General features: G+C 45.1%; 1 protein-coding gene and 1 long non-coding RNA gene across 2 annotated transcripts in view; one reads left to right on the top strand and one right to left on the bottom strand.

The window, feature by feature from the left end:
- The window catches only part of LOC116428731 (uncharacterized), a 92,753-nt gene extending 81,204 nt beyond the window's left edge, over positions 1–11,549 (top strand). Inside the window, exon 3 of the long non-coding RNA XR_012999514.1 lies at positions 11,407–11,549. This is a non-coding gene — a long non-coding RNA (uncharacterized LOC116428731). The remainder of the gene's footprint in view (positions 1–11,406) is intronic.
- The window catches only part of LOC116428820 (protein groucho), a 59,618-nt gene that overhangs the window by 3,667 nt on the left and 43,192 nt on the right, over positions 1–12,759 (bottom strand). Inside the window, exons 6-10 of the mRNA XM_076371237.1 lie at positions 11,383–11,662; positions 9,687–9,712; positions 5,396–5,539; positions 3,651–4,195; positions 710–985 (exon numbers count right to left, since the gene is read on the bottom strand). Coding sequence (XP_076227352.1) covers positions 710–985; positions 3,651–4,195; positions 5,396–5,539; positions 9,687–9,712; positions 11,383–11,662 — 1,271 coding nt within the window. The remainder of the gene's footprint in view (positions 1–709; positions 986–3,650; positions 4,196–5,395; positions 5,540–9,686; positions 9,713–11,382; positions 11,663–12,759) is intronic.

Genomic DNA, 12,759 nt, shown 5'->3' with positions numbered 1-12,759 from the left:
TTTTCTCTTACGATTGGTGGGAGTACACTAAAATATTGCCAGTTTTAGAAACGTCGAGGGATATCAGAATATTCCACGATTTAATCCCACTTTGGAATAAGTAAAAGAAAGATAGAGGCCCACGCAAACATTTATTAGTAAATATAGGAACGTATGAAAGGAGATTTATGCATACGTGTATAGAAAATAAACGCTCTGCTAGCGCGTGACAAAATCGAGCCGCCATTGGGTCGGGGGTTGTAAAGTTAGCTAGTTAACCCCTTGCTTTATTACAACGAGTCAGACGATACAGATTTCGATCAGACTTCACTGTATATATATGTTATTCATCCTGCACGAGACCAAGTTTCATACCGCTTGACATACCACTGTTTTTTCTTAATTACCTATTAAAATGCCTCAATTTCAAGACGTTTTCCTAACTACTTCGTGTCGGACAATATCAGTCTTTGATATCGAAGGGAAACAACCACGATTGAAACAGGATAAACTCTCAATTTCTCGAAAGTAACCGAACTAATTTATTAGAATCAAACTTTCTACTATTTCACCGTAATTACAGAAAATACAATAAGACAAGAGGTTAACGAACTAAAGTACTCGAGCGTCGTAAAAATTTTGAATAAATAAATTCACTGATGGTATTAACAATTAATAAGATTAATTGAAAAAAACGAGGTTCACTGTTTTAAATAGGAGAACCACTGACCTGATGTAGTGATCAGGCTGCAGACAGTCGAGCTGCGATACGGACTTGCTGCTTCCTGTGCCGCCCTGCCCGATGTCCCAGACCTTGACGCATCCTTTGCCGCCCGTGTACACGTACTTGGTTGGATTCGAGATCGTGACGGCGCACACGACCTCCCCGTGGCTGAGGGTATTAATTTGCCGCGCATGACGCGGTATCCCCTGCGCGATCAGCGCATCCGGTGGGAAGGGCACCGGCTGCATCTGGCCCTCGCTCGACACGTGGAAGCTGTACGCACTGGAACACAGATCCGGAGAAAAAAATGCGACTCGTGCGGCGAACAGGCGTGTTTACCACCCGGCCGATAGGCCGCCTACCCGCGAGGCAGATCGCTAATCTGCACGACTAGTCTCTCTCTTGCGCGCGCGAGCTTGTTTCGTAGTCAAGCTGCGTCCAGCACATAGATTATTCATAATTCAAGTATTAACGACGATGTTCATAAATTCAATAGTATGGTAATGAGACTGTAACGGAAACAGTAAAAACAAAATAACGGTCTTTTTTAAATATTTTCTTTCCTAATGTAATACGGCGCAACGGCGTAGTAATAGTATGACGATCGAAATAAGAATAGAATTATAATTTCCTTTTAATCAATAGCTTCAGACTGTAGCATCGCGGAGTTTGATAAAATGATTATAACGGATAAACTATATTTTCGACCGTGGTAAATTAAATAAAGTGCAGTCAATCGTGGGATTCATTAGAATAGAAGTATAATCGGGTTTACAATGCGATGGAAATACAAATGGGAATGTATTATTAAAAAGTTTTCTCGAAGTGCGGTAATACATGGGGAATACTATATTTGTACCTTCAGAGTTCATTTAAATCTAGTTTCATTCCACGAATAACGTCGAAAGTTTAACAATCGATCCACTGCTCACTGATTCAGGAAATACACGTCGTTTCATTGTTCAGCCGGTAAAATCCCAAAAAATATCGTTTACACTTTGAGGAACGTCGGAACGAAAATGTACTTTGATGCATGAATAAATAAAAAAGGTGGTTAATTTGAGGTATCGATCGAAAGCAACGTCACTCTACAATCGCGTCTATCTATGCAGTTTTTAGCGGCGTGTATTATCTTGTATATTAATGGACGTTGGAAAAAAGAGGGGAAAAAAGAAGCTTTGTTACATACACTGTGTGCAACATTTCATGTCGTATCGCTCTTTATCTTCGCCGTTAATCTTGTCGCACCGATATTTGCTCTAAACTAAAAAAATATCAGTAACTCAGCGCATTCTAAACGTTCGCGGGCAAAATAAACAACAGGGTCACGGAATTTTCATGGTAAACAGGAATCGCAGATAAAACGTGGCCCGATCAAACAGTATTCATAAGAATGTTATACCAAGATCTACATTCGTTTGATTATCTTCCTTGAAAATTTGAAACGCATGTTTCCACTTCGTCTCAGAATGTAAAAATATTTCGTGGATATTCAATTGAAAGTCTTAACTGCTGAATTGTCGCTCACATAAACCTCATATAATCGAAACAATTTTCTTGGTGAAACAGAAACTGAAAAGTGAAGATTTTCCGTAGGAATTGCTTTCTTAACCTCATGATTGATGATATTATATCAGGCTCGTGATGGAAATTTTAACCTAAATCCGACAAATCTAAATGTTATTTATTTGTCTGAAATATAAGTTAAATGTTTCTTTTCTATTATCAATCGTGAACGTCTGAAGTAAATATGGTGAATAAAATAAATAAAAAATTCTTTTTTGTTAATAAATGATTAAGGTTAAAATACTTCTACCAAGCACAGTTATGAAAGAAATCATAGGGCAAGGGGTTAATCTTCTTGCAATTTAGCAACCTAAGAAAATTCAGCTTGTTCAAATTGTGTAACACAGCAGTCAAAATATGGGTTAAGATGTGAGCGTGTGAGTCCGACTCCGATTACTTGAAATATTCTTCGGTCTACTGGAATCTTCCACAAGCTGCGCAGAATATCGAGAGGATTTATTCGTTCAGTTTAGTCGCGTCTATAAACGCGCTAAATATATTTAATATCCCTCGTCCAATATTATACGACGCGCAGTCGAAACGTCTTATCTTAAGGCACCGACGCATTTTCGATCTACAGGAAAGCAAACAGCTTGTAGTTACTTAGCCTTCGTTCAATTTAGATTTGTTTGGAGAACTGGTTACGAGTCTCGGGACGCACGTCACTTGCCAAACCCGAGAGATATCGTCCGCATTGAACGACAAGGTAAACGGAACACCTTCGTGTATGTATAGCCGGGAAATGATCTACATTCTCATCGAAGCATCGGCCTGGACGTGAAATAGACGACGCAACGCCTTGACTGCCCGATTAGCAACAGTCTCGCTACTTTCGAATTGTAATGCGATACGCTTTAAAAAGAGTATATAGCTTCTGCCAGCGAGACATGCATCCTATACATTTACGATTCACATTTTACCGTGTAAATAAATACATATTTCATTTCGATCGTATCTCCGAGAAAAACTTTGTAATAGATAACAAACAATATCAAATGAAAACACCGTTCATAGTTTTACCAAATGTATTAATAGAATCAAATATCAATCGTAATCAATTCGAAAATAATATAAAGCACTTCACAATACACGATTTACTAACAGATTAAGCATCGCATAAAAAACAATTCAAAGCGTATAAAAACAAACAACAGATTTTTCCGTTTGAAGAAAATAGAACTTTTTACCTACTACAAAAAGCTAATGCGTTTTTATTCCGGAAAAAAATTATGTAAAACAGCTCGAATGATTTACGCTGATCATAAAACGTTCAAGCGTTTCATCCGTATAAAAACGTCGGTGGTTCGGAGGAGCGACAGTAACCGGGTTCAATCGAAAAGGATAATGATTCCTGGAGGGCGCACTGGAGATGTGTACTCACGGTTTGCCTCCGGGTACTGCGACCGATCCCATGGGAGTCCTCATCGCCACGTGGGGATCGTAGAGCTGCGAAGGCGGTGCTCTAGGCGCCACGTAGCCGTTGTAGCCCATCATGTCGACGTGAGGATGTTGGCCAGCTGGTGCCAGATGGTGAGACGGCGGCCCCGGAGGATAGTGAGGCAAATAGGCGCTTGGCACACCGGGAGGCGGTGGTCCCTGAAGTAGCTTGCCTGAAACCGAGGGTTTCAGCCCGCCACCGCCGATCGCCGAGCCAGACGTCGGCGTCAAAGGCTTTGAGATCGGAGTAGTCGGTTTCTCTCGTTCCTCCATCTTCTTGGCTGACGGTGTGCTCGCGTTGCTACTCGTTCCACTCCTTGGCGAATGAGGTGGCACGTCTTTCTTGGTCTGTATTCCAGTACCCATGGCTGGTACAACCTTGTCCAGACCGTTTTCTCGGGGTGACGTTGTACCGTTTACTACTGGGCTGGTTGGTCCCTCGCTGGCATCGTCCACGACTAGATCCTGATCGCTTTTCTCACCGTCGCTCTGTCATTCAAAGAATAATTAGTTAGGACGTGTGGTTTTCATGTTATTTTTATTGCAACTGGATGTCACATAAATCGAGCGCAAATATTTGTATTTTGAAGTTAAATAGTGAAAATAGAAGAAAATAGAAGTAGGAACATTGCCACGTGAAAATGATTGATAATTAACAAAGGAAAAAGTGATAAATTTAAAATTGCATTTGTAATTTCATGTTTGGTTTTTAAAAAGGTACTTTCAGCTGTTTATAATTCGATTAAAAAATTAGTAAACGATTATTGATTTTAGTACTCAACATTCACAACCTACAACGAATTTGCGGAGTGTATAACTTCTGACTAGTATTTTGTAATTTCTAAAGTCTGATTGAGTTACTTTAAACTTAACGGGATGAAGGATTTACTGCCGCCAGAGAATGTTTGTCGAACACACATCGCGGCGTTTGCATATCAAAGTTACATATTGGTGAAGGTAATCAGCGTTATCTTATTTAACGTCTCGGATGCAGTTCAATGCTTCTTTCACGCCAGCGTTATATCAAAATAACAATAATTGCATCATCGTTGTTGCGTGGCAGTCATGAATTACAACAAGTATTCAACAGTTTATCATCGACAAACATAAAAAGGTTTCAAAAAATGCCTTAAACCGTTCACATCTCGATGCCAAGTAACCAAGGCATAGGTCACGTACCAAGGTCTTAACTGCGCGCAGCCATTAGAATTTTAAATCGCTCATAGTCGATGGAAGCGAAATTGCAACGATGTAGTTTATCACGTCAAGAGTCATTCTAAATTCTACACTTTTTTGCTGCCGTTTAAAAAACACACACTTGCAGAACTAAAAAAAAAGTAAAAACAACACTACAAGAAAAAATAATGATCTCCCCGCAACGGATTAATAGAAGGATTAACAAATTTGTACCGCAAAGGGATTAACAGTAATCTTCATCGGATCGGGCATTTTTACGTATTCATAGGAGATTAAAATGAAAAACCGCATAAAATGCACGCGATATGGAAAAATATATAAAAGCACTGAACAACCTAATATTTGTTAAGTAACATCATTCCCCGTCATGAACTTACTCCTCTAATTACACCATTAAAAATCTGAATTTACGGATTAATTGATACGCGAAAAGATTGGTAACGCGTATCTATCATTCTAAAGTTAAAGGAAGAACGAAATAGAGATACTCACGTGGCCGATGTCTTTGTCCTGTTCTTTTTTCATTTTCTTGATGTGCATGGGATGATCGTGGTGATTCTGAGAATGATGGGTATGGTGGGTCTCCTGCGGCGTGCGGGGACGACTGTATTTATCACCGGGCGATATCGAGCTCCTCTGTAACGTGACGAATATTACGGTTCGCGCGTAGCTCGGCACACGGTTCACGAGCTGGAACGCGCGTGAATAGATCGCGAGCACGATTCGAGGCAACGCTCGATCGTATCGGCCCACGGAAAAATTTGTTGCTGCGGGAGGAGGCGACCGGGGAAACGAGTTTTTGATTTATACGAACGATTAAACGGACCGGGAGCTTGCGAAGAACCACGCTAACGACGGAGGAAGACACGCGTTCAGCGAACACATGACAACTATACCCAGGCACTCGGGCAGGCCTCGTTAATCTCCAGTTAAATAACAGAGAACCCGGCGCGTACCGAAACAACGGGTTACCCGTGTGTTTCCTGCGGTTCGATCAACGTGACAAAACCGTAATTACCTGCGTCGACGGTTATTATCAATTGTCACGCGAGCCCGTTCGCGATAATCGATTTCGACTTGGCCGCGCGGCGGCCGCGCCGTTTCAATGCCACCGAAACGGGATTATCAACGATTCTGCGTTCTTCAATGGTGTATCGACGAGACGGTGGCTGAACACGACCATGATGATTTTCGAACGATTTTGGCTGAAATGATACTTGATGGTATTAACCCTTTCGCTGCTGACGGTGGTTATAGCCAAATTTTTCAATTATTTAGCAAGTTTTTGGAGCTAACTTTTAAAATTGAATCGTTCTCGTTTGCAATTTGCTATCATCAATCGTTAAACCGAAACCTCTCCAAACGCGAGCAATCTGGGCTCAACCACGAGCGACACCCAGCCCGAGTATCATTCCCATGGAGCTTGTTTCGAAATTTGTATTTTTATGCAACCGGCACACGACATTCGCGAGCAAAGCGTTTAATTCCCGGGGCGAAGGTTAATGTAATGAACGGTGGACAACAGCTTGTCACGAGCGGCGAGGACTCCGAGGAAACGAGCATTAAGGGGACGGCTCGAGGCGTCTGCGTATAGCGCGCGCGACGCATAGAAAGAGAATTAAAGGAAGCGCGATACACCGAGGACCGGGTAGAAGATCAAAAAAACGGGAGGGACTAAGAGAAAGAATGAAAGAAAGAACGACAGGGAGAGGTAGGGTGGAAGGTGAATGGTTTGGGAAGAGGTTGATAATGATTATAGAGTCGGCAGAGCGCGGGAGAGAACGAAACGAGGAGACACACGCACGTAGCCATACATAGAGAGAGCGGACACTCGCCGCAGCTCGCGCACGAACACACAAAGAGTGGAGAGAGGACAGGGACGAGAAAGAACCGAGGAAACTGCCCGAGGATAGGTCGAATAAGGAGAGAGGAAAATAGAATGGCGAGAGGTAGAATGAGAGGGCGTCGATGGGCGTTTCGCGGTCTCGCGATGATTACAGGCTCGGCAAACCTATAATACACGCTGCTATCTCTGCCCTCCACCCCACCTCTTTCTACCTTCCTCTTCTTTATGACTGCTCCGGCTCTTTCCATTATTTTTTTCTACCTACCACTCTCCTCGGTGTCGGTCCCTTCTATCCGTCGTCTACTACGCCTGGAACCGGGCCGGTTGCTCTCCAAGCCGCGAGAGAACCCTCCTCGCAAGAAGATCGTTACTTGCATTTTCTACGGACGAAGAGAACCGTGCCCTCCCCTTCGGCTACGGGGGAAAGAAAACTTTCTGGGCGATGGGGATCATCGGGACCAGGACCGACACACCGGACCTTATCCTTAAAGCACCGATACGATCGAGCCTAGTATTCGCCCGTAATTACTTTCGTTACTTTATTGTTACGGGATAGCCGGGCCGGCGCGCGGCTATCGATCCCGACCCCCTTCGGCGCGATTCGACCACACGGATTTTAACGGATCTTTAATTATTCGATAAGCGGACGAGGATTATACGACAGCGGAACTTGGAGGAAATTTGTACGCGAGGAGGGTGATTTTGACGAAGTAAATGTTTTTAGTGGAACGACCCTAAACGAAACCTGGAGTTATTATATTTGATTATCATCTACCGCCGGAAGATGACCAACCGTAAGCTAAATATTTTAAACGAATTTTTACTTTAGGAAAGCAACTTTCCGAAAGAAACAGTTTTGCAAGTTGACGTTAAAGGAAAATTTTCTTTGGAAAGAAGTTCCATGTACATAAAGTAGTGTAAGAACGTTAAAATTAATAACTTTTGCACAGTAAGGTATGCTGTAAGTATTAATCGTACGGATATTACCACTTTAAGATGATTCTGAGTCAGCTTTCGTTAATCTTCACATCAACTACCCCGTAAATCTTCAACCCCTTTTAAAAATTCTATGGACGACTATACGGCGTCAGTTTACCTAACATTGCATTTGAGGAAGGAACGGGAAAGGGGAGAACAGGAAAACCGACTGAGTGCGTGTTTCCTCGAGGATGGAGGACGCTGAAAACGGGGAAAGAAGAGTCAGCACAGTTCTTAGCAACGGTTAGGTTTTTTCCTCGCTGCCCTCTTTTCCCGTTTCCACTTTATACTTGTCTCTCTGCCCCCCCCCCCCCCATCTAGCCCTCTCTTCGTCGAAAACATAATTGCGCGTACAGTGGGCACTCGTGAGCGAAGTATGCTGAAGCACTCGTTGTACCCTTCACGCGCACGGAAAGTTACACGCGTGTAACGTACCTGTAATACACGGGGTCACGTCGCGAGTACTCGTACGCGTCGAGGACCATGTACCGTGCGTTGAGTTGCGTACGCACGGCTCGGTGTGCCACGCAGCGACCGGGATTAGGAATGGTTGCGCGAAGTAGATGATTTAGGGCGAACAAGCGAAAGAAAAGAATAATTGTGTGCTAAACGAAACGGGATTATGCTAAGCGAGAATACGGGTTGGTTCTGAGAATGGAAGGTAGGTAACTGTCGGTCAGGTACTCGGGTTTTAGAGCAAAATGTTCCAGGTAACGTATTCGGTCTGTCGAAAAGTTCTGTAGTACTGATTCGAAGTTTGCTTGCAAGAATGTTCAAATATATTACTTGAGAATTTCCTTTTATCTTTTCAGGTATTTTTATTATACACGCTATCAGGACTGTTCATAAATGTGTTTTTTGAAAATTTATCTTGCAACATTATCTTAGCAACTCCAAGCAACATTAAGAATAATGCTGTGATAGTAAATAGTCTCTTAAGGCATGTTTATAGTCAGGCTGTACCGTGTACAGATACTTGATACCGTTTATTTCTTCTCTACCTCAGTTTTTACTTATCGATTGATCGTTAAGACACTAAAAGCAAGCACCACCGATTCGAATAGAATCCATCGACACTCGCATTGGAAACGAACGTCGGCCGTGGACTGTTCCAAAATAATTCCGAGCGGTCGTCGAGTAGAGCGATACGGTTTTTGTTCCCCGTCGATTCGATACGATTGGATTATTTATCTACGTCATTAAATCCCTCGAAATCCCCGCGAGGGAAGCGAGGCAGCATAACGGATAAACGGCGAAAAAATGCCCATCCGCGTTTATTTGTTTATTTATGCCGATAGATTGCGCGTAGAAGTTCGACGGATAATCCGATTGTTAACTCGACATTTCGATAAATGATTTGTCTGCGCTCTCCCGGCGGAGAAATATTTACCGGCGGGTCGCGCGAAATACGAGGGCCATAAATCGCGGACCGCATATTATTGTTTCATCTGTGATAAAACAGCACGCCGCGCTGACATAATTTCATTTGTGTAGTAAACCTTAATTACGACACGCGAAAAATAACAGCAGCCGACCGGCCGCCCTCGACCGACGACGGGCACACCTAACCATCCCCCGACGACTCTTCAACGTCGATTAATAATTTAATCCGAACCGACGATGTCATCGTCGAGCACGATTACCGGCCCGGAAAGGCTTCAATTATTCGTTAAAAGCGGACGGAAGAACAACGGCGGAAAAATGTCGGGCGAAGCCGGGAGAAACGGGGAACACCAAACTCTCGTTAACGTCGCGATCCGAATACTAAATCCTCCGGCGCTCGGTGAAATCGGTTTTCATAACTCCCACCCCCTCTCCCGGTCTCGAATCACCAAAACTATACTCTACAAAACAGTGTACCGTTCCCGAGCAAAAATAAATAAAAAACAAAAAAAAATAGAGGAAGAGAATGGAAAAATATAAACGAAACGAAAACTACAACAAAACATTTCTACTCACGTGTCTCTCTTCGGTGGAGCTCAGACCTGTAACGAGACAAATGCAAACAGTCGTCAGTCAAAAGCCCATCCGGTGTCCGCGGGGTGGTAGGGGGAAAAAATGATTTTCATGCATGAGGTCACGACGCGTCGAGAACGGGGGTGGACGAAACGTGTGCGAGAGAAGGGTGGCCCGGGAAAAAATTGTCGAAATTCCGGCCACCGCGCGTCGATAAAATGTTAATAACGCGCGCATAAAAGGGAGACGATGGTGACGGGGGCTGGAAGGGTGGGAGCCGTTGCGGGACGCGGGACGCGGGACAGGGGGACGGTACACGCTGGTGGATGGTGAAAGAGCGAGCTGCGCCCGTATAAATGATCTTCATGCATATTTATGCGCTTTTCGCTCAAAACCACCGGTGTCCGCTAACAGGGTGACGCAAACACGCTCACCCCCGCCGAAAGCGGATACCCGAAAAGCGCTTTGAAAATTTCCAGTCGAGCGAGTTCCGAACCGCACGCTCACGCCGCGTCGGCTACATATTTTTTTCCCGCCTCCAGCACCGCATCCCCTGGCCCGGCGATGGTCCGCGCACCTAACAGCCACCCCCGACCACCGTTTTCGGTGGCCGCGGCGGCGCGCATCCCCTCGGCGGTCGACTCTGTGCGCTTTTTTCCCTCCCCCAGCGCGGCGCGACGCGGCCCGAGCTATCACAAAAGCAGGATCAAACAGATGACGATGACAAAAAGAGGGAAATCGAGGCCGATGGCGGCTGAAGGGTGGAGGAACGGGGGCTCGCAGGTGAGATGCGTTATATCGGATCGCGTGGGTATGGGTGTGGCATCAGGTTGTCCCTGGCTGGGGAAGAGGGGACCCGACGCGCACTCGACGTGACCAAAGGCCGGAATTTCGTTAATTTCTTTTCCGACCGGGGCTCGCCGCAGCGGTGGCAATTAAAATCGTGTGAAAGGGCGAAAGGTATGCGTATAACGAGTACCGCGGGGTTTTACGATCCTCGTGGAGGATTTCGATCGTGAAGAGAGGGAGGTGGTGGAGGGTGGGGCACAGGGTTTCTGCGGTTTTTCGAATGGCTTTGGGGAAGGACGAGAGGGATCGCGGGGAAAGGCTGATAACGCGATACCAAAGGAAGCGTAGAAATTAACAGGCGGTAATTTGAATTGATGCCGACCGGAGCTTAAATGGAATTTGAACGAGACCCGAAATCTGATTTTTATTCACAGCGATGGACAGAGTTTTTAGCGCAGGATTATTGTCTGATGTGTTACCGTGCACGCGCAACTTGCGCGACGCTTGAGGCGTGATCACGGATTTGACGAGAATTTATTGTCTTTTATGGTTTCTCGTTCACGAAGATAGATCTGCGATATGAGTTGCAGGTTACTATTTGCCTCTTTCAATAACTCTGGTGCCTCTAATATATTATGTATGTGGGTAAACTAGTTTTAATAGACCGTTCAGAATTCAATGGATAATAGGTTTCGTATTGGCGTTCGTATTGGACTGGCGGATTTTATTTTCAAATGTATTTTAAGGATCTTAAGAAATAGGTAATCGTATTAACGACCTCCATTTGCGAAAGGAAAGGAAGTTGCTTAGCCCTTACCGATATTACTTACTTTCCATAAATAAATATTCACGTGTATGTTCATTCAATCGAAACAAACATACACTTTTGAAAAAAGAGACAGTTACTTACCGCCGTTGCTTTTCAAATCATCAGGCTGACCGCGATGGAGTTCCGGTTTACTGAGCATCGAAAGCGGATGTGCCGCCGTTGTACCGGGTGCTGTGGCCGCTCCCGGCGTCAGACCAAGACCAAGAAGAGCTGTCGAAGCAGAAGTCGGCACCGGAAGTCCAGCAGCTGGCCCTAGTCCCGGAAGTCCGGGTAAACCAGGATGAGCGCCTAACGCTGCTCCCGGTGGCAGTTGTTGAGCGTGCATTTGTTGCAACAATCTCGAAATGTCGGGCCTCTGTTGCTGGAAATAGAAAAGGCAATCCATGTAAATTTTATTCTTAAAATATTTTGACGACCCGACATATATCTCACTCACAAATAAATACACTTCGTAGAACTTCTTAATAATTCTATTCCTTAGTGAGCTAAAATTTCTACCACCCCTCAGTTACAGTACAACCTAGAACCACAGTTCTAATAACGATACGAATTACAAGCAAGCTACAAGTGCAATTACGATTTCAACATCAATCTCACTTCCAGCACCCAGATTTTCGACTCGTCGTCAAAAAGAAGAAGCGTCATCTCCCAAAAAAGTAAATCCGATCGGTGGTTAGGCGCCGAACTCTAACAAGGGTGAGAAGGAGATCCCGCGTTCGAGGACCCTCGCTAACCACTAGGTGATAGCCAAGCGACGGCTCGAAACACCGCAAAAGGAGCGACGAGAGAGTAATAGGGACGGATAAAACCTCGACCAGAGAAACCGGGAAGTGAGAGAAAGAGAGAGCGCGGGCTCTCCAGAGGGGACAGAAGAGCGAAAAGAGAGAAGGGAAATATCGAATGTAAGATCAAGAGGGGATAACAGAGGCCAGTAAACTCGTTACGTGCGCGAATCATGCTTATCATGGATTTCACTTAGGTATTTAGGGTGGAGACGTGAAGAGGCGGGAATGGGTGGGGGTGGGGGAGTTAAAGTAACACACGGCCCGGCGAACGAGGGTCGTGGTCGTCTCCGAGGGTGGATTATGCGAAATAACCCCTCTCGGGCTACGCGCCGCCGATTGTGTACGATAGTTATTTTCCTGTACTGTCGTTGAATGGGGCAACACATAGTGGGAGAGAACGAGGTACCAAGGGTAGGGGGGGGGGGCAGCGAGGGAGGAAGAAGGGCGTAGCGTGTGTATACGGCTCGTATAGTCTTCCCGCAGCAGTTTACCCCCTAGGGACGTATTTGCGGCGCCGTACGCACGTGTACGTACTTCACGGATGTAGCTTGCAATTTGCCTTGCGGCCACTCGACTTCCGGCGAGGGGCTTTTGACGCGCTACAATTTTTTTCCATCGCCCGAGACCGCTCGATGAAACGTAACGCTGCGAGGCGTCGTCGACGGCCCCCCTT

This window comes from Nomia melanderi, chromosome 10 (genome assembly GCF_051020985.1).
Source record: "Nomia melanderi isolate GNS246 chromosome 10, iyNomMela1, whole genome shotgun sequence".
NCBI classification, from domain to species: domain Eukaryota; kingdom Metazoa; phylum Arthropoda; class Insecta; order Hymenoptera; family Halictidae; genus Nomia; species Nomia melanderi.
Note: the sequence above shows the minus strand (reverse complement) of the source record. Positions and strands in the feature narration are given on the sequence as shown.